General features: G+C 45.0%; 1 protein-coding gene across 2 annotated transcripts in view; it reads right to left on the bottom strand.

Annotated features, from left to right (window-relative positions):
- Positions 1-13,029, bottom strand: part of TBC1D9 (TBC1 domain family member 9) — an 83,094-nt gene extending 70,065 nt beyond the window's left edge. For both annotated transcript variants that reach the window (XM_074991916.1, XM_074991917.1), the window contains exon 1: positions 12,678-13,029. In XM_074991916.1, coding sequence (XP_074848017.1) covers positions 12,678-12,804 — 127 coding nt within the window. In that variant the 5' untranslated portion in view covers positions 12,805-13,029. The remainder of the gene's footprint in view (positions 1-12,677) is intronic.
- Positions 13,030-27,271: the final 14,242 nt, after the last annotated feature.

Here is a 27,271-nt window from a genome sequence, read left to right as displayed (position 1 = left end):
TGGGTTAGTTTGGGGGGCAGCAACCTTTCTGAGGTGAAGTGCTGAAATTTGACCTTTGACCTCTATTTATAGCCCAGGTGCCAGTGATACTTTTTAACATCACTAATACTCCTACCTAGGACAGCTTCATTAACAGATACAGATGCAAAACTTTCCCATTTGCAGGGCTCTACCTATAGGAACAAATAGATGTCAGTCACCTAAATTTGAACTACTCGTTGATATCACTGATACTCCCTCAGCGTAAGGATGGCATGGTTCTCAGCATGCTATCCTGTTTCTAACCACAAAGAAGCAATGCTGTCGACCTGGGGCAGCATTGTTCTAGTTCCCAGGGACTTCAGTTGGGTATTTACACCCAACTGTGCTGTACAGGGGCCAGCAGGTGCTGGGGCCCCAGCCCAGATTCAGAGTCACTTGAATAAAACCCCCGCAAAAAAAAGGTCTTTTGTTAATCCACAGAGGGCACGGCTTTGAGTAAGCTCCCAGGTGCGTGGGGGAGGAGGAGTGGGGCTGAGCTCCCACCTCATGTGCCAATGAAAATCAGCTTGCATGCCACTCTTGGCACCTGTGCGGGGGTTGCTGACTGCTGCCCTAGAGTTTTCTCCAGAGAAACCACTTGACAGCATTTTTCCAAAAGTCCATTCTTGCCTGCATTATTCAACATAGTCCTTTAGTTCATACCTTCCAGTGCTCAAAGTAACACTTTACCTTGGCATTCAACAAAATAGACTACAGAGATACTAAACTTAATTCAGAAAGGTTTTCAAGGCTATTGCAGGATATGTCTCTGACACTCCCAGGATAGTTGCTAAAGATGTAGGAAGCTACCCCAAAGAGTAAGAATCACGTACGTCTGTAGAATTTCCTTATCACCCCTCGAGGCAATCTTTGATTTGGCCCTAAGTGTTAAATTTTGCACATATTTATAGGTTGTAAAACAAGTCATCCTGAAGCTTGGATGTCATTAGCTAGGTTATAAAAATAGTAATGTTGGCACGGGAAACGTTATTATATTCTGATCTCATAGAGACATTGTTTTGTAAATGAATGCTTATTGATGTTCTCATAAGGTTCAATACTGAATTTAGCATTGTTAGTGAATCCTCCTTAATTTTCAGTATTGTTTTGTTAATGAGATCCTGTTCATGGTTCTATACGACCGAATAACTCTACCTTCCTGTAATTTACTTTTTGTTAATAATCTATTGGTACTTGACCTCCTGCTCAATAGGGAATTACCAGAGCGGAATCACATAAGACCAGTAAGAATTCAGTTTGAGCTGGGGGAGTGGATAAGGGAATTATGAGAAACTCTCCCCTGGTTTGTTGGGAGGGGGTGAACAAAGGAGAAGAGAGGTATAAGTATTGCTCACTGCTTGTTGCAAGGTGTGCAGGCTTTGAGGAGAGATCCCCCTGCACCTTACTTGGCATGCCAAATAAAGATTCTTCTTCCACTCTCGGTGTGTTATTGGGCCAGCGTTGCATACCAGGCACGAACTGCCACTGTGCCACCTTAAGAAGGAGGCAACAGTTTCTCAACAAAAACAAAATAGGGACTCAACAAAAACAAAATAGCAAGGATGTTCAGTATGAGAAGGCAGTTTTACTTCCCTTAGTCACTACAATGAATCATTGTTTTTCCTCTACTTTTGCAAGGCAGTCCACATGGTTGATTAGGCAAGCAGCTCAGTCATTTTTATTACAGGAAGAGGTCCCAATCACTTCCCATCACAGGCTAGTGTAAACAACACTCAAAGCTCTGTAGTTAAAATTGTGAGACAAATGTCTGTGTTAGCTGTGTGAGTAGTTCTATGGACTTTAGATCAATTATGGCACGGGGTAAACAAAGATCTTTCAGGTGGTAGAGCAACTCATCTAGATATCTGCCTAGGTTTACAGTACGATACATCAAAAAGACTAGCATAGTCAGTACAAACTAGAATTTCATAGTTACAGAGAGGTAGCCATGTTAGTCTGTATCTTCACAAGACAAAAAAGCAATCATGTAGAACTCTCCCAGTTTCTCCATTTTTGATATTCGCAGTGATCTCAGGCAAGTCACTTAATAGACACTTGCAGTGAGTAATTTTCTTCCCCTTTCTACTGCTTACCTTCCCAGCTGATTTATCAGTTTTCATTTCATTTTTTTGTTTTCTCTGTTTTTTTATATAGTGACAATTCACTATTTCCACATCTGAAGAAGTAGGTCTGCCCCACGGAAGCTCATTACCTTATAAATTATTTTGTTAGTCTTTGAAGTGCTACGTGACTCCTTTTTTGTTTTGTAAAATTTCATACGATTTGCTATACTACTCTGTACACTAGACAATGAAAGGTAAGTGCACTATTTACAGTTCAAATTGATTTCTTTTACAATTATATGGTAAAAAAGAACTAAGCAATTTTCCAGTACTAGTGTTGGTAACACTTTTGTAATTTTTTTTTTTGGAAGCAAGTCATTCAAATGAAGTGATACTTGGAGGTACATAAAACATGTCAAGACTCCTGAAAGGATTCTACTAGCCTGAGAAGACTGAGAGGCACTGCATTAATCAATGGATGCCACTCTCAAAAACTTCTACTAGCTGGAAAACTGAACATTCTAGTCTGACATTACTACTGACAGCATGGTCCAGAAGCAACATGCTGGTGACAGAAACAGTCCCTGCCACCTTCAACTTTTGACAAGCAAGGAAGGTGGTGGGATTTCTAAGCTGGGCACCACCCCACATTCTTCTTGGGAGACAAAGTGTCTCAGCTAGAGGTCTGACAGATAGGAAAATTCTCTTTGAAGAGGGCTATGTTAATGGGAACTAGAAATCTTTCACTTCATACCTGTAGCATTCAGGTAGTACTTCCCTGCACAGGCTATTCACACCCCATTGGGCATGTGGACCAACCCTTGGAAAGGAAGAAAGACTCAGCTGATCTAATGGTTTTCCTAGAAGAGAAAGTTTTACTAGTTACAATTACACATTTAGTTTGAATCCCTTGCCAAGAGACTTGAGCATTTTTTAAGGCACCAATACCAAAATAACAGCCAACATGGGGAGCGGGTTTATATGGATTTAACTATGTCCATTTAAAACCAGCAAAACAACTTCCTCTCCCCACACACACGTTGTATTTCCACCTTGCATTTCTCCTCAGCCTAACGTTTTAAAAATTCTCCTTACCACAGGAATACTTTCCATGCCTGTCGCTAATGCTTTCCTCCACGCAGTCACAAACTGAAACGGGCACAGGTCTGCAGTTTACTTGATGAACACAGGCTCCTGAATGTACAAAATGAAACTGACCTAAGTCTAAAATTGCGAGGCACTACATTTAACCGTTTGGAATGGAGATCCATCAACTAAGTCTAAATTATTGTCTCTCTGCTGAGCAGCATGAATAGCACCGTGGCAGTCTGGCTGCAGACTGAAGAAGACTAAATTGACTTTCCTACATGACTTTTTGTCAATGTTAAATGTTAAGTGGCATTTTGAAATGTGTTAATTAAAATGTAAATATTTGAAAATACCACTTTTTGCATTGTGCAGACAAAGTCAGAATGTATATGTGCACACCAAAATAAATGCAGATGCTTTTAAAATTACATCGGAAAAGGTGTAAGAAGGTCTGGTGGTATTTCCACTGAGCCTCCAAGTATTTCCAGATAATAGATTTTGATATGGACATTAAGTCACACGTATTAGAAGCACATGGGTCCCAGAAGAAAACCCAACAGGCCTGTTAAGTTTCTCCCCACCCCCCTATTATAAATAAGAAGTTGGGAGGGGTTGGGTGGATGGCATGAAGACAGAATATTAGTCTGGTTATGTAAAAGGTCACAGATAATTAAAGTCAAGGTTCCAATATCTAAACGCACACACATATGCCTAAAAAAAATGGTAAACTACATAAGTGCTCTTTTTACAAATTCCAATTGTTTTATTTCAAGCTACGTAAAGGACATGTGCCCCATTGAACATTATCTACTGATTTTGACATATATAATGCTAATCTGAAATGAAATAAGCAGTGGCAAAGTTTGCAAAAGCACTGAGCAATTTTTATAGAATCAGATGACAAGCTGGCCTAAACAGCAATTTTTCCAAAAGTTTTAAATATCTAGAAATAAAGGCCTATAAATAGGGCTTCCCTCAGCCACCAGAAATCCTATTACTGTACTTGGGAGGAAAGCCTCTACAAAGTTGGGGCTACAGAGTCTTGGCATAAACTCAGTGATACCATGCAACAGTACTGGGGTAACACTGCCCCCTTTTTCATGTCACTTAAAACATACTGTTCCACAGAACTTGCCATCCATTAACCAGAACTAATCTACCACTCTCTTTCCAATCCTTTTTCCAATATAACAGCAACAATCCTCATTCCTCAGCACAAAGAAATATTTGGTGAGAACTAAAACAAACATATCGTATCTAGTGATTAAGTACTAAGAAAATCTTTGGCAACATTTCATAGACTTACAGCATTACTTCACAGCTTGTAATGAGCGCTTTCATACATGTGGTGATCCAGATGCTAGCATAAATACTTGATTTACAAAAGCGACAGAGACATAGGCATGTTAGTCTGCATTCTGTTAAAGCAAAAAAGCAGTCATGTAGCACTTTATAGACTAACAAAATATTGTGTTAGTCTTTAAAGTGCTACATGACTGGTTTTTTTGTTCTGAGCTTCAAAACAATTCATACCCCAGCCATGACTCTTGCAAACAAACAAAAATCCACTACTTGCCTAGAGAGTGAAACATCCTGTGACAAGGAGTCCCTTTAAAAAACAAAGGCAAACCAAGCATTTCATACCAAGCTACCACATTTTTAGCACATATATGCTTCTCTTTTTGTTTATACAGAACAGTCACAGAAGCCGGACTTTCTATCTGTGCACTGTACACACGTGTTTCCATTACCACCAAGGAGTGCACGGTAGTCAGTATGTCCCTACAGTGTTCTCTCCAAAATAAATTTGGCTAGCATTGCTATAGAAAAATGTGATACCTCGAGGCTTCTCTTTAATCTACTAGTTCTCTTAAAAATTAAAATCTACATTTTAAGAACACACACAAAAACCTGGTTATTTCATTTACAAATGTCAAAGGCATTCACAAGAATTTCATATCCAGGATTGAGCTCTGTGCCACAGTGAGGAGATCCAAGTTCTACTTCACCCCTCAACCTCTCATTGGCCATCTACCAAGGTGTGAAAATTCTGTAGACGCTTGATCGTCCTCATGGGGAAGGAGCACTTTGTGTTGGCTGTAACGGGACAATATTCATGCAACCAGCTCTGGCTAAAAATCTCTTAGGTCAAGAGACCTAACACGAGGTGACATGTGGTTTTCATTTTTATTGAGAATCAAAGACTTTTTTTTAAATGAAGAAAATAAGATTTGAGTTTTATTCTGAAAAATTAATGAAGTGATGCAAGATAAAGGGTGATTTTAAACAGTGGCTCAAACAATTTACCAAAAGCCATTTTCATTTCTCCCCTCCTATAAAAAGAAAAAAAAAAATCCAGCCACTCTTATTTTCTACTGCAACATAACAGAGCAAATAATTAAGGAAGCCACCTGCAAACATCTGGAAGAAATTAAGGTGATAAGTAACAGTCAGCATGGAGTTGTCAACAACAAACCATGTCAAACCAACCTGATACGTTATCAAGGAAAGCTAACAAGTCCTGCGGTTAAGGGGAAGCAGTAGATGCAGTATACCCTAGAGTTAGAGTAAAGCATTTGATAGTGTCTCACAGACCATCTTATCAATATACTAGAGAAATACAAAATAAATGGGCTACTATAAAGTGGGTACATAATTGGATGGATAACTGTTCTCAGAGGCTACGTCCACACATGCCTTGCAAACGAAGCAGGTCGAAAATACTAAGGAGGTGGCGATATGAACATTCAGCACCTCATTTGCATAATGGCAGACATCCACAGAGTCAAAAGCACGGCTTTCAAATTGCAAACTAGCCATGTAGGTGGTGTTCCTTCAAAAGAAAACCCCAATTTCAAAAGCTCCCTTCCTCCCCAAAAGATTGGGAAGAACGGTGCTTTTGAAATCGGGGTTTCCTTTTGAAGGGACCCCATCTACATGGCTAGTTTGCAATTCATAAGCAACACTTTTGATACTCCGGGGGGGGGGGCGCCATTATGCAAATGAGATGCTGAATATTCATATAAGCACCTCCTTAGCATTTTTTACTTCCTTCATTTACATGCCCCTTCCAAAAGGGAAGGGCACAAGGAAATGTAGCCACAAAGTACAGTAAAGCTCTGTTGTCTGGACCACTCCTCCCCCGAGGGCTGAGGATGCTGGATATTGGAGCAGAAAAGCAGCCCCACTGTACTAGTCCTGCAGTCACAGGCTGAGCAGCTGGCTCCCAGCCTCACTGTCCCTGTCACAGATCAGAGAGCTGGCCCCGGCCCCACCTGAACAGCCGGCTTCCAGCCGTCGCAGTCTATCATCCAGCTCATAGCAGGGCAGTAAACCTAATGTGCCAGTTAACAAAGCTTCTAATGTAGTTATCCAACAGTTCGTAGTTATGCTGGAATGGCTTAACAAATGGGGTTCTGCAGAAGTCCTTTTTGGGACTGGTCCTGTTCAATATCTTCACAAACAATTCAGATAATGGCATAGAAAATATACTTAAAAGTTTGTGGATGATACCAAGTTGTGCTTTGGAGGACAGAGCTATAATTCAAAACAATCTGGACAAATCTACAGAGTGGTCTGAGGTAAATAGGATGACGTTCAATCAGGACAAATGCAGAGCACTCTACTAAGGAAAGACCAATCCGTTTCACACACATAAAATGGGAAGTGACTGCCTAAGGAATACCGTAGAAAGGGATCTAGGGGTCATAGTGAATGAGACTCTAAATACGAGTCAGTGTGACACTCTTGCAAAAAAGCAGACATTCTGGGATGCATTAATAGGAGTGTCATAAACAAGACATGAGAAGCAATTCTTACACTCTACTCTGTGCTGACTGGGCCTTAACTGGATTACTGTGTCCAGTTGTGGTCACCACACTTCAAGAAGGATGTGGAGAAAGTCCAGAGAAGAGCAACTAAAAGGATTAAAGGTCTAGGAAATATGACCTATGAGCAGTGTTCTCTCCAATTTTCTTCATCCATAGGCAGAATAAATTATTACATGCGCCAAGACATGTATGGATGTGTACCACCAATAGGAACACATGCCGTTCACTGTGGTCAGTGGTGGATGTTGCATCAATCAGCTGAGGGGCTCCTGAATCTGTCCTGGGCATTCACCCAAGCTCTGAGCTTTCAGGAAACACTCCCTATGGGGGACAATTGAAACAATTAGCCTTGTTTAGTTTGGAAAAGAGAAGACTAGAAATATGATAACAGCTTTCAAGTACCTAAAACGGTGTCAGGAGGAGGAGGGAGAAAAATAATTCTCCATAACCTCTGAGGGTAGGAAAAGAAACAAGAGGCTTGAATTGCATCAAGGGAGCTTTAGGTTGGACATTATGAAAAAACTTCCTAATTGTCAGGGCAGTTAAATACTGGAGTAAATTGCTTATGGTGGATGTGGAATCTCCATTTTGGAGATATTTAAGAGCAGGTTAGATACACATCTGTCAAGCATGAGCTAGACGGTGCTTACCCTGCACTTCATGACCTCTCAAGGTCCATTACAGTAGTATCCTACAATTGTATTAGGGTTTGTTTGCAGAAGAAAGTTGCAGTAGTATATTCAAAACTGATCTTCAAAGCAATAGAGTTACAATAGTACTAAAAGCTATGTAGGCACTCTGATTTTAGTATGAGTGCATAAAACCAATTTCAACTAAACCAAAATACTCCAACTAAGCTAATAATTATAACTTTTTTTTTTATTGTGGTAGCTCACAGGAGCCCTAGCCTAGATCATGGCCCATTGTTTTAGCTATTGAGGCTATGCCTGCACTGCAACATGACACCTGCAACTGGCCTGAGTCAGCTGACTCAGGCACATGAGGCCGCAGACCTATAAAACTGGAGCACAGACCTGGACATGGGTTGGAGCCAAGGCTCTAAAGGTATGTCTAAACTGCATGGCTGCCCCAATTAGCTTTCTCGGGCTTGCGGAGATCAACTTAAAGGGCTGTTTCACTCTGGGGTAGATACCTGGATTTGTCCTGGAGCAGGAGCACAAAGCCTATATCACAATTACACAGTCTTAGGCTGAGCTCCATGACCCAAGTAAACTGACCCAGGCCAGCAATACACCTCTAACTGCAAGGTAAACATACCCTATCCTAAAACACAACAAAAAAGCTTCCCTTAGATTGCAGAATTGATCCGTGAGACACTCCACTTAAAACTGACTGCTAATCAGACATTGAGCTGTTGACCTGTTGGGCCCTACCATTTAGTCAGCCTTCTGTCCAACCTACGGCCCATTTATCCAATCCATACTTCCTTAACTTGCAGACAATAACATTGTGGAAGACTGTATCAAAAACTTTGCTAAAGTTAAGGTATGTCCCATCCATTAACTTCCCCCTGTCCACAGAGCCAGTTAGCTCATCATAGAAACTAGCCAGATTGATGAGGCATGACTTGTCCTTGGGAATCCATGCTGACTGTTCCTGATTACTGTTCCCTCTTCCAAGTGCTTCAAAATGGATTCCTTGAGGATCCCCTCCATGATTTCTCTGGAGACTGAGGTAGAGCTGACTAGTCTATTTCTCTGGATTGTCTCTTTCCTTTTTCAAAAGATGTGCACTATATTTGCTTTTTCCAGTCAAAGACCTCTCCCCATCTCCATGAGTTTTCAGAGATAATGGCCAAAGACTCTGCAATGACAGTTGCCAACTCCCTCAGAATGCTTGGATGCATTAAATCCAGAACCATGGATTTGTTTATGTCTGGGTTTTCTAAATAGTTCTTAACTTGTTCTTTCCCCACTGAGGGCTGCACAACCCCTTCTTGTTCTGCACTGCCTAGTGCAGTAGCCTGGGATCTGACCTTGTCTGTGAAGATGGCGACAAAAAAGCATTGAGTACTTCAGCTTTTCCCACATCACCTGTCACTAGGTCACCTCCCTCATCCACTAATGGCCCCACACCCTCCCTGATCACCTCTTATTAACATGCCTGTAGAAACCTTTCTTGTCACCCTTCACATTCCTTGCTAGCTGCAATTCCAATTATGCTTTCACCTCCCTGATCACTCCTCTGCATTCTCAAGCAATATATTTATACTCCTCAATCATCTGTCCAATTTCCACTTCTTATCAGCTTCCTTTTTGTGTTTAAGCTCACCAAGGATTTCTCAGGTTAGCCAAACTGGTTGCCTGCCATATCTGCTTTTCTCACTCTGCATTGGGATGGCTTGTTCCTGTGCCTTCAGCAAGAGTTCTTTAGAATGCTGCCAGTTCTCCTGGACTCCTTTTCCCTTCATGTTAGAATCCCAAGGGATCCTGCCCATCGGTTCTCTGAGGAACTCAAAGTCAGCTTTTCTGAAATCCAGGGTCTCTATTTCAATGCTCATCTCATGATCACTGCAGCCCAGGTTGCCTCCCATTTCTACCTGTCCTACTAGTTCCTCTGTCTGTGAGCAGCAAGTCAAGCTGCACATGGCCCCTGGTTGATTCCTTCAGCTCTTGTACCAGGAAGTTATCCCCAACGTTCTCCAAAAACTTCCTAGATTGTCTGGGTACTGCTGTATTGGTCTCCAAATAGACATCATGGTGACTGAAGTCCGCCATGAAAACTAGAGACTTTTCTCTGGAAGCTTCTCAGTTGCCAGAGGAAAGCCTCATCTACCTCATCCATCTGACTGAATGGTCTATGGCAGACACCAACCACACCATCACCTCTGTTGCTTTCAGCTCTAAGCTTAACCAAAAGACTTTCAATGGGCTTTTCTCCCGCTATCTACTGGAGTGCTAGGCAATCATACTGCCCTCTTACATACAGTGCAACTCCTCGTCCTCTCTCTTCTTAGGGGTGGTGGTTGTAGAACCCCCATTCCTGAGGCTGTGCATCCTACACCTCCCAGTAAATGCACTTTTCTTTTGATCCTTTCCCTGATATTGCCGCCAAAGCATTCTCCACTGTAGTGCCTGTTCAGAGCCTGGAAGTAGTTATTTACCTTCACTGGAATTGGGGATACCATAGTTTTTCCTTCTCCTGGAGGTTACATGCTTCCAATTTTCTTCCTTCCTCTGGCATTTTAAACCCACAAACAAAACTTTACTGCATGCCAGTACTGGGGGAAACAAATCAGCAGAAGTCATCACAAGAAGGGAAAACAAAAGACACTTCCATCTTCAGGACACATTTCTGAGATAAACGGTGTCGGTTTTTTTTGAGCACAAAGAATGAAGATAAACTATGCGAGGCATGCAAGGCAGGAGGAGTTCAGCCATGCCATCCTGCCTTCATGTAGTGGGGGTGCAGAGGGCCATGGGTGCCGCCCTGCTCCAACAGGCACACACTGCTGTGAGTGGAGGGGCAGCGGGAACGTGGGGACATTTAACACATACTTGCCACCAATAACTTATTCTGGTCAAGAAGAAGCAGTATTTCAGCCGCACTTTGGCTGCATCTACACTAGCAAGTTCTTTCGGAAAATCAGGCCCTTTTTTGAAAGAACGCCCAGAGCATCCACACACAAAATGCACTCTTGATCTGAAATCGAAAGAATGCAACTCTTCTTCCAGAAGCCCTCTTCTGCTCCCAGATCAGGAAGAGCACCTCCTTTGGAGAGCTTCTTTTGAAAAAGAGCACACGTAGATGCTCCACAGGCCCCTTCTTCAAAAGAGCAGTCAAGGCACCAGGTTTTCAGTCCCTGGCCCATTCTTTTCAGAGTGGGGGCTGTGTGGATGCTCTCTATTGAAAGAGCAGATCAATCTTTCTATCCTATTTTTGGTATGTGGGTGCACTCTTTTGAAAGATCTTCTGGAAGATCATCTTTTGAAAGATCTCTGCAGTGTAGACGTGGCCTTTAGGAAGAAAACAGGCTGTTCCACCACCCAGGATCTTATTTGTATAGTGGTGGTGCTGGGAGTCACTGACTCAAAGTGTAAACCTACGACAGAAATTACTCCAAACCAGGGAGCAAGGCAACACCTAGCACACTAGTTCCAGCACTACAGGTAGGTTCATCTACACAAAACGCTGAAGGAAGAAAAATGATCAAACATCCCTGAGTTTGTTGCTATAACTGGGAAAACAAACAACCAAAATACATGCAAAAGCACTTATCACTAGATTATAAATTATTTTTTAGCAAGGACAGCATACTAGCCCAAAGAAAAACTTTATTCCCCAATAAAGATACACAGACCCTAGCACCAAAAATGCAAGCACTCCACAATGCTCCTTTTTGTTTCAGTATATGTGGCTTTAAAAAAAATTTAAAAGAATAAGTTCCTCTTATTGAGACAATTTGTACTGATTCAGGAAAGGAAGTTGATAATAAAACTGATGTGTGTTCTGCATTTCCAATTGCTGTTTTTCTTTAAAACTAGAAAAATTCATACTGTACCCTGTCAAAGCTTATCTTTTTTTTAAAAAAAAAAAGCAAACAAAAACAAAAAGCATTATATATACTCACACCATAGGTAGTGCAGCATTCAATCCAGGTATTAGGGGTATGTGTTACATAGTACTTAAATAAATACTACCAGGGTGAGATGACCCTCTTACCATAAAGCTTTCAATGCTGATAATTTTTGACTAAAATGTACTAAATTTGCAGAGAACTCATACAACCATAATGTGACTGAAAACTCACTTTTTTGAGACATACCTTGCCTAGACTAGCACAAAAGGCTTGTACAATATAGATTCAAACACAAAACTGCTCCCTCACTGCTAAACACATATGCATATAGGATTATGTTTTAATCAATATAACAGAAAAACAAGCTCAGCAAAAACCAAGAATTTCTGCAAATTGAGCCTGAATATATACAAGTCATCAAATGCTGCCTTGATTATTTATTTATTATGTAACCTTTACAATGTTTCTGACCTCTGCACAGACATTAAGAAATCTTTACAACATTTATAAATAAAAACCAATTATTACAACACTAGCCTAAGGTCAGAGCCCTATGCTGTCTGCTATCAAGTAGTAACCCTCTGACTCCACTGGAATAACACTTCCCCTGGCAGCCAGGTAAGAACTCTTCGGAACGGATGGAAAAACAATTCTAGCTTCCTAATCACAAAAGACGATAGTCACGTTTCCCTCAGTACCATCAACTGAATTGACACCGCTTCCCTAATTCACCTCTCTCCCTGAGCACCACTCCTGTGACTGATGCGGGACTCGATTATCCTCTGAAACCCCCCACCACCACCAAACACTAACACAAGGGCAGCAGCGCTGGCTATATGGCTGCTGCCACTAAGTGAGCCAGGAGGAACCTAAAGGAACAAGAGCTGGGGCAGCCCTAGAAGCAGAGGCACTGCCTGGGAGACAAGCCAGGCTCTCTCCTGCTACCTGTCACAGCTCACAGCCCGCTCCCTGCTGAGGTGGGGCACGCTGCAGCTGCCCCTACGGCCACTACCCCCAGGCGCAGATGCTGAGCGCCTGTCACGTTGAGAGTGGGCCCCATGCCCTGCAGCCCAGCAGGCTTGGTGGGATGCACGGTGTGGCTCGAGAGGGGGGAAGGGCCCTCCGATTCCTTACCAGCCAGTCCGCCGCCGCCTCCATCTCCTCCGTGCCCCTTCCTCCTCTGCAGGATGAAGTAGGGGTTGGCCCGCTCGGTGACCCACAGGGCGTTTGCCAGCAGCACCTCCCCGGGGTTGACCCACATGCTGCCGGCTGACACCCACGGCAGCGAGCGGCGGCTGGGCTGGGGGCGCTACACCATTCGCGGAGCGGGGGGATGCCGGCGAGGGGCCGGTCACACGGCGCGCGCTGCGCGACCCCGCCGAGCGGCAACAAAGCCGCCGCCGGGCGAGCCGGGGAGGAGGCGGCGGCGGCGGCGGCGGCAGCGGCTGACCGTAGCCCGCACGCTCCCCCAGCCGCAGGGGCCGGTGCCGAGCGGCGCTGGGGGCGAGCCTACGGCGGCGGCACGGGCCAGACGCGGCGGCAGGCGCAGCCCCGCAGCGCGGAGAGCAGCAGTGACATCAGCACCCGGCCCGCACCGTGCGCCCGGCAGCTGCTCCAGGCGGCCCCACCCGCCGGAGGAGGGCGGGCTCAGCCGCAGCTCGGACCCTCGTGCCCCGGGGCCCCGCACAGCATAGGCGGTGCGCGCAGGGCAACGAGCCGCCGAGCGAGCCTCTCTTGGTGCAGCCGGAGCGCTCGGCAGAGCGGCACCACCCCGCCCCGCCCCGCGGGCTGCGCTCCTGCTCCCGAGCCGCCAGGCGCAGGCGCGCGCGCTGGGCCGCGCTCAGCCTTGAATGCGCCGAAAGGGCCCGGCGCGCCCCCAGGCCGTAGACCCCGGCCGCGCCTGCTGCGAGAAGAGCGAGCCCCACAGCTCCCCTGCACCTGCACCTGCCCGCCCCGCCCCGGCGGTCCAAGAAGGAGCGTCACGTGGGCGGCGCGAGCGCAGCAGCAGCAGCCGCCGCCGTGCCGAGTCCCGCTGTGGGCGTTGCTCGCCGCCGGCAATGGCCCAGCGCGCGCCCGGCCGAGGAGGGTTGCTCGCGCTCCCTGCGGCTCCGGCACACGCGCCTCCTGCGGGGCGCCGGATGATTTCCCTAGACCAGGCGGGCCCCGGGCTCCTGTGGCAGCCGCCGGGCAGCCCCCAGGGACTCCGGCAGCTTCCGCTGATTGTGTGGGAGAGGTGAGCTGGACCTTGGCAGTGGCCGCACGGTCCCACCCGCCAGCGGGGTGCGAGGCTGCGGGATTGGGCCCGTGAGGTTTTTAACATTTCCTACAGCTGCTGCAAAGCGAAATGGAACCCCCTGGGAGCAGTGAAACCCAAGGGCCTGTCCCTCTTGGAGGGGTGGGGATCTGGGAGGTGACATGCAATAAAGGTTTTGCCTTAGGTGGGAAGTACAATAAAAGGCTGCACTAGATCTATGAGCTGCTCTAGGCAAAGGCCAAGAAGGAACAGCTGTGATTACCCTGTCTGAACTCCTGTATGACAGTCACTGGCCTCGTCAAATTTTAAGTAAAGGGACTTCAGAGCACCAGCAGGTCAGCTGCAGCTCGAGGTGAGCCAGCACTTTGAAGTTGCTGCGGGGGTGGGGGCATATAATTTGCTTAATGAAGTGCTGCATATGCAGCACAGCACTTCATTAAACTCCCAGCACCTTACTTACCATCCTCCCAGCCCCCAATTTGGGGGCATGGTAATTAGGGTGGTGGAGATTACTAATGAAGTGTTGTGGTGCATATGCAGTACTTCATTAGGCTAATTCCCCTGTCGCAACTTCGAAGCACCCACTTCTGTGTAGCTGTGGGTCAGCTGCAGGTACTGTGAAGTACCCTCCCTACACTGAAGTCCCTTTATACTAAAAGTGAGGAGTAAAGGGGCTTTGAAGTACCCGTAGCTGACTCGTGGCTGCAGCCAAGCTGGCATTTTGAAGTTACCCTGCAGGAGATTTAGCTTAATGAAGGGCTACATATGCACTGCAGTACTTTATTAGTAATCTCCCAACACATTAAGTACCCTGCTCCCTTCAAAGGTGCGAGCTAGTCTAGACTCAGCCAGGGCATGCTTCCTCAGCTGAGGGAAATATGTAACCTACATACCTACCAAGTATGGTATGTTGTCCCACCTAGTGGCACTTAGGCCACTTACATAGAGCAAGAATGAGTTTCTTCCCTAGCCTTAGCTGAGAGCCAGCTGGCTTTTAGCTAGACCTATAGAGGCTCATGTACTAAGCACCAGCAGTATCAGGTTTGGATCTGTTGGCTTTATGCAAATTGCACTCTGAACATCCACATATAGCTGCAGGCAGCCTGTCCACATGCTGGATTCCATCAGCTGTGGTTACTACTTGTACCGTGATCCCAGCACATGCCCTTTCCCAGAAATATAGTCTCTAACAGTCCATCCCCTTCATGGGCAATTCAGATATTTGATGTCTGTTGCCCCACAAGGGATACATTTTTAACTGAAGTTAAACAACTGAGTTAAAACACAACTCAGTTAATTTGGATTAAAGAATAAAAAGTTTCATTACAAAGAGATTTGAGTACAAGAATAAGGCATTAAAGTCAGAAATGGTTACAAAAAAAGTTTAAAAAACTAGGCTTGGTTCAAGATAAAATCCTTACCCTACATTCGTAGTAATCTTGCTGACAAGATTTCAGGTCAAGATTTCATGCCAAAGTCAAGTGGCTAGTTGCTTTGTTTTTCTTAGGTGAAAGCAAGAGAGAGCTGGATAGGAAGTAATGGCCTGGGTGATTTTGCTCCTCACTTTTAAGTGGGGAATTTGGGGGTGAAGAGAACACCCTGCTTTTTCTCCCATACGTGCACCAAAATGCAGAATGACTCCCTTTTGTTGTCTCAAGGGCTGTTTACTATTTCTGTCTAAAATCAAGACAAACACTACTTTATTTAACACTGCCACCCTAGACAGGGCTGGTTGGTTTTGAATATGAGCTACACAGGTATTTGATATTTGTGTTAATCCCCAATAGATACACAAGGGCATCAAGCAAAAAGAGATTAATTTATTGAGGTCTAAACACAGGTGCCATCACAGTAGATTTGACAGAAGCCTTCTTGAGCCATTGTTAACTTTCAAAGTCAGCAGTGGACCTCCCAGTCTTATGCTCAGTGCTTTTTTTGTGCAGTTACCAAGTACTGGCACCTCAGCAGCCGCAGCCCTGGGTTTGGTGGAGAGCTGTGAGCTGGCCACGTATTGGCTCCTCTGACTGTTAAAAAGCCCACTGCAAGGCTCTTGCTAAACACCGAATATCCATCTTGTCACAGCTCACTACTACCATGATGTGCCCTCATTCCTGCCATGATGGTTCTCTCCATCTGTGCATGATGTGACCAAAGCACAAAGTTGTGCTTATTTCTGACACCACAGTCCATTCCCCATAATATTTCTAACATAAGCTTTTGATTTTTCATCTAGGAAATTGTCATGCCGTTTAATTGCATGATGAAAGTGGAAGTATGAGATGTGGTGCAAGCAGCATTTGTTTCATATCCATGAGTTGCTAAGAAAATAATGAAGCTTGTAAATCAGCTGAAGTGGTGTTTTGAATTCCACATTTTTGTAAGAGTGATGGCTGACTGAGCCACACCTAATCTAATCTGGCACAGCACCCTTGGCTGGATACGTATGATCCCAGATAATTAAATTCACATCCCACTTTTAAAGCTTGGCAGCTGACTGATGCCCAGCCACATCCTGCTATTATTGATTGTGACACCATACAGGCATTTAGTGTTTGAACATGGACTCTGAATGTGGCAATTGCATGCTCAGTCCACAGTTCCTGTGCAAAACATTCCTGTGAGTCCAAGCCAGTCATGTAGTTCTGAATGTTGGACAAGCTGTCAGTCTTGGAGTTCTGCGAACACAAGCATTGAGAGGCTACTTCAATATAGCTTAAAAAAAATCTCTATCAATTGGCAATAGCCAGTGTTCTGAATTTTTTCCATTCATGGCAGAATAAGTTTTGTTATGAGCACCAAAGCATGTGCAGATGTGTGCCACCAATAAAACTGCGTGCTGCCCGCTTTGGTTTGCTGTGGGTGCTCTGCTAATTGGCTGGGCAGCACCTGCGTCTCTCCTGTGAGCTGAACATATGGATAGCTGCCCAGGGAACACTGGCAACCACAGCTGGTGAGCCAACACTATGGCCCTTATGCTCACTGCACTCCTGTGGGTTTCTTTGTTAAGGCAGAAATAGAAAAGCTATTAAGGCATTAGAAAAAGTAGCCATTACTAACATTAGTGACACCTTGTCATTAGTTCTGTCATGGCCATCACTGTGGATGTGAACTGGTAGTAACAAGGGAAGGAAGTTGTAGGGGGTACAAACTGTGCAGATGGTATTACTGAAAGATGTTCTGCTGTAACCCGCTGGAGTTAATTTCTTTTTAAATGATCTGCTTGGGACATTTAAACATAACAAGCAAAGCCAGGGATAAAAGCTATCCTGTTATCAGAGGTAGGTGCTACAGAGAGGGCTCAAAATACTACTAAAGGCAGCAAAATCCTTGTCTCCCCCTAACCGCCCCCATACCACACTTCATTTTGAGCAATTGTTAGACATACTTGCAAGTCTCTTGGCTCTGCAGCCGACAGCTTCCAGGATTTCAGTGGCCCATTAACCTGGTGGTCAAGTGTTTGGGCTTGAGGACAGTGATGTTGAAAAGCAGTGACTTTTTTAAAAGACCAAAACCTAAGCCAGTACTTAGCCAGCTCCCCCCATATCCCCTGGCTGGGGCTTTTGCTGCAGGGCTTGTGCCCCCCCACACCCACAGCCAGGAATCTCATGTCTGAAGCTGCCATATTCAGTACCAGCAAGTACTGGCACAAAAAAAGCCCTGGGCTTATATTAACCTGAAGACTGACGCTCTTCAAACATTCTGTGTGCCGATTTTAGGTAATAAAGTTTCCAGATCTTAATAATCATGGAAAGAAATTAAGTTTCACAGCACTCTTTTCTGTAGATAAGGAATTTTAAAAAAAAGTCTTCCATAGCCTAAGAAACAGAAATTGTTCCATCACATCTTTTTAATCAGAAGGTACTGAAGGATGGGGGAGTATCCTCTTTGTTTAGAGATTCATTTGTGCCATTTTTGAACCTAAGTGTACTTTTAACAGTTTTTATCCTGCATGTAAACTTTTAGCTCTTAATCTTAAATCATATTACCTTAAAAGCTGTTGATTTGTGTAGCTTGTGAACAAGCTTGGGGGTTTCTGTTCCTTTTGTAATCTACAGAATGATGCAAAGATTAGATACAACTGGAAAATAGAAAACAAGCTAATAAAAAAAAACACCTCCTCATTTATAGGCCAAGTGAGATTTCATATTTATGCTTTGAGAAGACTACATCTAGCAGATTGGAGGTTTTCTGTGTAAGAGATTGTTGATAAATTGGGAGGCACGGCAATCTTTACACACTCCTCATAGACATGGCTTTAAGTTGCTCCACTGTGAAGAACAAATGGATTAAAAAAGTACGTTCTAGGAACAATCAATAAAACAAGCTTCCCCCCTGCCCCCAGTACAGATAGCAGTTACCTTGGAATGGTCACATTTGACAACTTAAAATAAGGCAGCATTTTCCAAGCTCTGAGAAGATAAACATTAACAGTTTACAACATATCAGAAATACCATATGCAGAAATTCTGGACTAGCACAAACAGGACCACCAGTGGGGTAGAGCAGGGAGGCAGCAAAAGGATTACTGCCCTGTGGCCTGGCAACTCAGAAGTGTCCAGGACCCTTTAAATAGCTGTTGGAGACCCACAGCATACACTTTAGGCAGTAGTGAAGACTGCCTGGGGGAGGCTAGGCCCCACCCCACCCCTTTTACCTGAAGCCCCACCCGCTCTTGGGATAGAGCTGCCTCCCCCTGTGCAGGGGACAGGCAAGTCTGTCTGCCCCACTGAGCACAAAATGTTATTCCAATGCAACTGAATATTCCATAGAGCAGTTTCCCTGCAGCATTCTGGACAAAGCTTATTGAATAAATTTTATTGAAGTTAATTATATTAGGAGCTCACTGTATTTAAAATGTGCTTATGTATTTGTTATTGTGGCATTGTGTGTACCTTGACTAGGAAACATACCTGAGGTAAGCCTTAGGAAGTGTTATCAGCTTCACAGGATTCTTTTAAACAGTGATTTAAAATGAGAATGAACAGTTAAGTAGATTTCATAGGACCGCATTTCCCAAACTAATTTGGCCACAACACTTTCGTATTTGGAATGTATTGACAGAACACATACGTGTGGGACCAGGGGGGCAGAGGGGGTTCTCTACTGAAGACCTGCCACAAATAATGCTCAAAAAGTTTAAAAAAAAGAATTGCTTTTTGTAAAATAAGAGCCATCTTAAAAAAAACTGAGAAAATCTGAATGAACAATTAATAACTTTGATAGGAGGATGTTTAGCTACCTCAATTATAAAAATTAAGAATTAAGTACAAACCCAAGAACCCATCAATAGCTAAAAGGATGGTTTATATCACTTTTGTACAAAAATAGGAAGGATAATTGTTCAAAAAACTGTCCTTTCTTAAAGCTCAAAAAACAGTTTTATGAAAAAAATGCAAAACAAATTAGGTATGGAAATATTTTTAAGTTGTTTATAAATTTGTGTTTTACAGTAAAAAAACTGGAAAATAAAAATGAGTTTAAGTGGGAAGAGTGTTTGGGCACAAGTTGCCTAACTATACTATTATGAATGTGTTAAGATAGCTACAATGTAAATACTGTTCAAAACACCTTAGTATTTTTCATATGTATAATTTTTCCACAGTGTATCTGTTCACATTGCATAGAACACCAGTGTACCATGGAATACAGTTTGAGAAACTGTCCTAGGAAATAGGGATGAGGGAATACAAATGCTTTTACCTTACCCTAAAAAATAAAATGTACTTGCTTAGAAAATGGCTGTATAGTAACTTAACTGTGGGAAATTGCATTGTTTTATAATCAGTCAGTCATGCATCTGATGAAGTGGGTCTTTGCCCATGAAAGCTTATGCTCCAAAATAGCTGTTAGGCTATACAGTGCCACAGGACTTCTTGTTTTTGAAGATACAAACTCAGCTACTGCTCAGATACTTGGCACTGTTTATGGCCAGAGAAAGCAAAGCACAGATGCAGGTCTGTTTATGCAGTCTGGCCTGCTGCAAACACAGGGTAGGTATGAGCTGTTCAACCTGCAAAACCTCAGTCAGGAGAAAGTGTAACACATTTCTCTGCCCAAGACAGAAGACATCTGGAGAAATCAGAAGGCCAAGAGTAGATGACCTCAGTGGATCAGCAAGAGGGGGAGAAACACAGATGCAGTTGCCTTGGACTAGGACAATAAGCAAGAGAGTTTTATTATTTCAAAATTCACTTAAAATATCAGAAAACTTCCAAAAGGTCCTTCCAGCAAAGGAATAATTTACATATTATTCAGGCCTTGACCTAGACAAGCTTAGTTTTTTCCCCCCCTCTGACTGCCAGAAGCTGGGACTGGACAACAGGGCAGATCACTCAATTTCTTTTATTCATTCACTCTGGAGGTATCTGGCACAGTCTTCTGTCAAAAGAAAGCACAATGGGCTAGATGGCCTATTGTTATAATCAAGTCACACCTTCCTAATTGCTTGTGAAATGCTAAGTTTGCAATGTGAGCAATACTCTGAGTGAAACCAACAGATTGTGTCTAGATTTGAAGAAAGAGGCAAAAAAAGAAACTTAACATGTGATCCAGTAGTAAAACAAATGAGGAAATTAAAGCAACAAAAACCCTAACTACATCTATGCAATCTACATAATGCAGAAACTACAGTGAGAGATTATGCCATACACTCAAAGAAACTGAGGAACCAACTAATCAGCATCCTGTACAACAACAGGAGAACATCAAAAAAGCTCTCAAATCTGGAGTCTTTCATAAAAGCCAACCTTCAACACAAACTTCCACACCGCTGAACTTTACTAAAATAAGACAGGAGGTTTACATTAGACACGACTACTCTATAGAGGAAAAAGGACTGCAAGCTGTCTAAACTCCTGCCTGTCACAGCCACAGCAGTGGTACCACTAACTCAGCCAGCAATATCATCAAGCTGTCCAGCTATACACTCAGCTCAGCAGAAGAGTCTGCTCACTCTCAGGGACTCTTTGCCCTACCACCTGCTCAAATTTCCAGATCACTGCAGAACTGTATGCCTACTTTTGCCATCTCAGACTCAAAGAATACTTTCAACACAACATTGACCAGCACACCTTTACACACAGACACCCTCCCAGCAGCACAAGATTAACTCCATGTGGACTCCTCCTGAGGATAGAAATAAACAAACAGTCTGGACCTATATATAGAATGCTTCCGCTGACACACACAGGCAGAAATTGTGGAGAGACAGCATCGTTTGCCTCACCACCTCAGTCGTGCAGAACGCAATGCCATCCACAGCCTCAGAAACAACCCTGACATTATAATCAAAAGAGACAGATAAAGGAGGAGCTACTGTCATCATGAACAGATGTGACTACCAGAAGGAGGCTTCCAGACAACTCTCCAATACCAGATTTTACAGGCTACTTTCCTCAGATCCCACTGAGGAATACAGTAAGAAGCTACACCATCTGCTCAGGACACTCTCTACAAAAGCACAAGAACAGATTTCTACCCACACACCTCTAGAGCCCCGTCCGGGGCTATTCTACCTACTACCCAAGATCCAAACCTGGAAGTCCTGGATGCCCCATCATCTCGGGCATTGGCATGCTCACTGAAGGACTGTCTGGTTATGTGGACTCTCTCCTCAGACCCTATGCCACCAGCACTCCCAGCTATCTCCAAGACACCACTGACTTCCTGAGAAAACTGCAATACATTGATGACCCACCAGAAAACACTATCCTAGCCACCATGGATGTAGAGGCTCTCTATACCAACATCCCACACAAAGATGGAATAAATGCTGTCTGGAACAGTATCCCTGATGATGCTACAGCACATCTGATGGCTGAGCTCTGTAACTTTATCCTCACACACAACTATTTCAGATTTGGCGACGATATATACCTTCAAATCAGTGGCACAGCTGTGGGTACCTGCATGGCCCCTCAATATGCCAATATTTTCATGGCTGACCTGGAACAGTGCTTCCTTAGCTCTCGTTCACTAACACACCATCTCTACTTATGCTACATTGATGACATCATCATCTGGACCCATGGGAAGGAGACTCTGGAGGAATTCCACCGGGACTTGAACAACTTTCACCCCAACATCAACCTCAGCCTGGAACAGTCCACACAGGAGATCCACTTCCTGGACACCACGGTCCTAATACATGATGGCCACATCAATACCACCCTGTACCATAAACCCACTGACTGCTACACCTACCTTCATGCCTCCAGCTTCCATCCCAGACACACCACATGATCCATTGTCTACAGCCAAGCACTAAGATATAACCGCATTTGCTCCAACCCCTCTGACAGAGGCAAACACCTACAGGATCTCTACCAAGCATTCTTGAAACTGCAATACCCACCTGAGAAGTGGAAAACACAGATCAGAGCCAGACGTGTGCCACAAAGCCTCTTACTACAGGACAAGCCCAAGAGAGAAACCAATAGAACACCACTAGCCATCACCTACTGTCCTCAGCTAAAACCTCTACAGCGCATTATCAGAGATTTACAACCCATCCTGGACAATGATCCCCACTTTCACAGGCCTTGGGAGGCAGACCAGTCCTTGCCTACAGACAACCTGAAGCAAATCCTAACCAGCAACTATACACTGCACCACACTAACTCAGGGACCCATCCATGCAACAAACCTCATTGCCACATATCTACACCAGCAACACCATTACAGGACCTAACCAGATCAGCCACACCATCATGGGTTCATTCAGCCGCACATCTACCAATATAATTTATGCCATCATGTGCCAGCAATGCCCCTCTGCTATATACATCGGACAAACTGGACAGTCTCTACGTAAAAGAATAAACGCACACAAATCAGATATCAGAAATGGCAATATACAAAAACCCGTAGGAGAGCACTTCTATCTCCTGGGCCACACAGTAGCAGACTTAAAAGTAGCTATCCTACAGCGAAAATATTTCAGAACCAGGCTCCAAAGAGAAATTGCTGAGCTACAATTCATCTGCAAAATTTGACACCCTCAGCTCAGGCTTAAACAAAGACTGTGACTGGCTGGCTAAATACAAAAGCCGCTTCCCCTCCCTTGGTGTTCACACCTCCAGATCAACTGCTGGTAGTAAGCCTTGCTGACTGAGCTAACCTAGTTATCCCCACCCTTGGTCTGGCTTATTTATACCTGGCCCTGCAGATTTCCATGACCAGCATTTGATGAAGTGAGTCTGTGCTCACAAAAGCTCATGCTCAAAACTTCTGTTAGTCTATAAGGTGCCACAGGACCCTTTGTTGCTGTTACACATCTATGTGGCATTGCTAAGCCGACCTAAGTCCCTGTGTAGATAGAGCTAAGTGTCTACATAAACATTTTCATTACTATGGACTTTAGGATGACCATACTGACTGAGCTTCTGGAGTAAATCAGGAGCCCATCTCCACCACATTTACTGACAGGATTTAATAGAACTATTTTATGTTCAGCCTAAATCATTTTAAAAATGCCAAGTGCCTGTCACTGAATAGGTTTAAAGCAGCCACTTTCAATTGCTTAAGTTTTTTGGGGTGGTTTTTACTTTGAATTTGCTAGTGAGCTTCAGCAATGATTGCAACACCACTTTTGCATGTTAACATAAATCAAGGCAATTGCATATTTTCTATTCACTAATAGTTAACACCATAGTTACTGTTATTCCATGCTATGGTTGTGCAGTGCACTTTGCTGACATGTAAAAGGACAGGTTCCTGCCCTAGAATCTACAATGTAAAGGCCAGACTATGGCCTCTTTTGCATGCTGGTGCAAAGGAGATAGGGTGCCCTTTATTCCCTTGCACCAGTGTACTATACCACCACATCTTGCAGAAGGGGGGTGGAGTAGGCCCCCCGCCACTCTTGCACAGATGGACAGGATAGCAGGCAAAGCCTAGGCTGTGCTCCTCAATATAGCCAAAAAGCTTAGTTACATATGTTTAGGATTGTATGTTGCGACAGCCATAGACTCAGTACATTTTACTCCCTCCTCAGAGCGCTGTTAACTGGGGATTTAAGGATTTACATATATGTAGCAATATTAATTTGGTTAAGGCTCACCAGTCTGAAAGATCAAAGGTCTGTCCCTGCACCCTGATTACTCACAATACCACAGAGTGGGAGAAGCTCCAGGACTCAGTATAGTTGTTGGGACCCCAGAGACCACACAAGTAATTTTGGCAGCACTTGTCTTTATTTTCCTTTAGCAGCAAATTGGTTTTAACTAATTTGAAAAATACAAACTGAATGATATGATATCAAGCAAGAGAGTTAATATTTGCTTGTAAACTGAATTGCTCCAATAACTCTCTGAACATAACATGCTGACTATATATGGTTGCATAATACCCTGCGACATACCCCACCCCCCACTATCCTTTTGGGGTACTGCACTTCCAGGTGGCTCCTTGTGTGCCTCAGAGAGGCCCTTTCCTTGCCCTGGAGTTTCCCCAAGGGCCATGGCCTCCCTTTACCAAGCCAGTTTCATCATAGGCCAGTCTTGAGTGAGGGCAGAGTCTGAGCCTCCCTACCAGACTTCAGGTCAGGCTGCCCCAGTTTGGGGCCAGTTGGGTACCCCCTCCAAGGGAAAAGGTTGTGGGGGGTGGGGGAGAAGTCTGGTCCCACCCACTGCCCTGGACTCCAGTTCACAGACTGTAGGAAAGAAGGGAGCTAGTGGGGCTTTTGCCCCTGCCCTACAGCAGCAACCTTTTCCCAGGCCTCTACACCCACCACTTCCCTCCGGTACCTAGTGGCTGGGATCCCTTGGCTTCACTCAGCCAACCTTGCTTGGTACTTCTCTCAGTCCTCTTCCTCTCTCAGCACTGCTCTCCCCATAGTGCCTGGGGAAAGTCTTTTATAGGGAGCCTCGAGGCGTTAACTGGTGGCAGGTGCTTGATTGCAAATTGTAGCTGGCTGACTCCTAACGAGCTCCAGCTGCCCTATCCAGCCTGCAGATCTGCACCCCCTGGGAACTTAGAAGGGGAACAAAAAGGCATTCCTCCAGCAGCCAAAACGTTTGCCCTCTCAGACATTTACTGGCTGCCGCTGCTGCTCTGCCACAACCCTAAGCTTTAGTAAAACACTATGCACCCTCCCTCCAGAGAATCTTTGGAGTTGAGACCTGCTTTGCGCCACAGCCAGCAAAGGGAGATTGTGTGATAGAAGTAGGGGAAGGTTTTAAGAGTAGAAAGAACTGGTACCAGAGCAAAGGATACAATTGAAGCTATCTGGAATCCTTTAGAAAACCCTTTGGAGAGAGCTGAAGAGCCTCCTATGAGCCCTCTGGAAGTCTGCTCCCATCACCTGCCATGGGGCACAATAGGCCCCTTTTTGTCACTTTGACCAAACCTTCCCAATAGCAAATTAGGCATATGTACCCTAGGGATTTATGGGGTACTCCAATATGATTGGGGGAATTAATTTGAGGTGTCAGCCCAAATATGCATGAGGTGTGATGTTACAGCCTCGTAAGTAAACTCTGAGAAACGACAAAAAGACCCACCCTGCAACCTTGGTCTGCACTTCCCTTGATCTACGGGATGGCTGTTATCCAAAGGAGCCTGATGTTATCTAGCTTTCCCTGATGCTTCCAGAGATATATATACCCCTTTTTAGGTCAGCACGTGGATAGAAAAACATGACTGACATTGAAATCCAAGACATTGGCCAGACAGGTGTGCAGATATGGATCAGTACCTGCCTTTGTACCTCATAGCTAGAGAGAAAAATAGAGTGTAAAAATAGGAAAACAAACCAAAAACCAAAAATCAAAAAGAACCACTCAAGCTGGCCACAGGGCACCATAGTGTCCTTGTTTGGTAGGGGCCACTGTGCAGGGAGCACAGGTGTGTGCAGCCCGATGTACCCATTCCATGGCCCAGTAGTGGGGGCTGCTACTTGTGGGGGGGCATGAGGCAGGGTCTTGGGGACTGTGCTGCAGGAAGGACGCAACATCCACCCTTCCCTCCCTACAGCTGCACCCTCCGAGGGCCAGGCCAGCCCTGCTGACCAGCCAGGCATCCCCAGGCGGGGGCCAGAGCTGGCAGAACTGGGACCAGTGCCACAGAGGAAAGGGCTGCAGGCTGAGGGCAACCCTCCACAATGCCTGTGGGGGTTATTGAGGGCCGCAAGTGAGGTACTCCTGCAGGGCCTTCCGGATGTGCACTCTTTATATATCTGCTTGGTGGCTGGGTGCAGTGCCCAGCTGCTCATAGGGGCCACCAGTCTTTAGCCCTCACCCCTGGAGGAAGTCCTCCCCCTTCCGCTGCACTAGATTATGGAGGGCACAGCAGGCTGCCACGATGTGGGGGACATTCTGCCCTGCCTCCCCATGTCCAGCTGATTCAGGAGGCATCAGAACCTCCCCTTTAAACACCTGAAGGCAGGCTCCACTTGGTTCTGTGCCCATGTGCGGCAAACTGTGTAAAGTTAGCATAACTAACATGGCTTCTGTGAGGCCAAGTGCCCATGTGATTAGCTCTGCTAGCTTGCTGGCAGATATGCAGACAATGGTATGACCTGACACAGGAATGTGCAGAACGGACTGTAAGGAGCTGGAAAGAACTGGATCTAACTGAACTGGGAGTACTGTCTTGTCAAAGCTAAGATGTTGAAGAATTACCGCTTGACAGTTGGAACATACCTGTTTGTTCATCCGTTACTATTGCCTGTATCCTATCTAATGTATCCTAGTAACTGTGTTTGACCAATCAACTGTATGCAAGTGAAGATTATAAATGATCCATTACTTTGTTATACGGGGTCCCTCTCTCTGGAGAGGTACCTTATGCGCATAATAAACACCTTGTAATTCGACCCTGGAGAAGCCTCTGTGTCTCTCAGTTAGCCGAACGCTGTTGGTTCTCTGACACGTCAGCCGGGCATTAAAGAGGTCCTGGGTGGGGTCCGAGTGACCAGTGTAGGGACTCATTAGCCACAGAAGAAGTGGGTAGGCCTCACTACCTACTATGCATACGGGCATCTGGATGTCTCTGACTGCTAGCTCCTGGGAGAGGACGCAGATGTGCACTTCCGTCCTCCAGAACAGGTTGGAGTTCCAGAACACCCTTGCATCATGGTTTCAGCTTGACCACCTGACGTAGATGTCAAGGAATTCTCCTTACTGGTCCACCAAAGTCTGCATGACCACGGAGTGGTAGCCCTTCCTATTTATGTAGCATGAGGTGCTGTGGTCTGGGGCCCAGATGGGGATGTGAGTCCCGTCTAGCATCCTGAAGCAACCAGGGAAGCCAAGGTAGTCAAAGCTAGCCACCAGGGTGTACGTGTTGCTGACCCAGATGAGCCTCTGCAGCAGATTGGCATTGATGTCCTGCACCACCTGTGTAAGGGAGCCAAAGCAATCTGTCAGCGTCTCTTCAGGAAGATCGTAACCGTGGGAGATGTACAGGCCATAGTGGATGGCTTTGCTAGCCAGGGGCTAGAGGTTTCCTAACTGCTGTGGGGCAATAGATAGCA

The sequence above is a fragment of the Carettochelys insculpta genome, chromosome 4 (genome assembly GCF_033958435.1).
Source record: "Carettochelys insculpta isolate YL-2023 chromosome 4, ASM3395843v1, whole genome shotgun sequence".
In the NCBI taxonomy this organism is placed as follows: domain Eukaryota; kingdom Metazoa; phylum Chordata; order Testudines; family Carettochelyidae; genus Carettochelys; species Carettochelys insculpta.
This window is presented reverse-complemented; position numbering and strand designations above follow the sequence as displayed.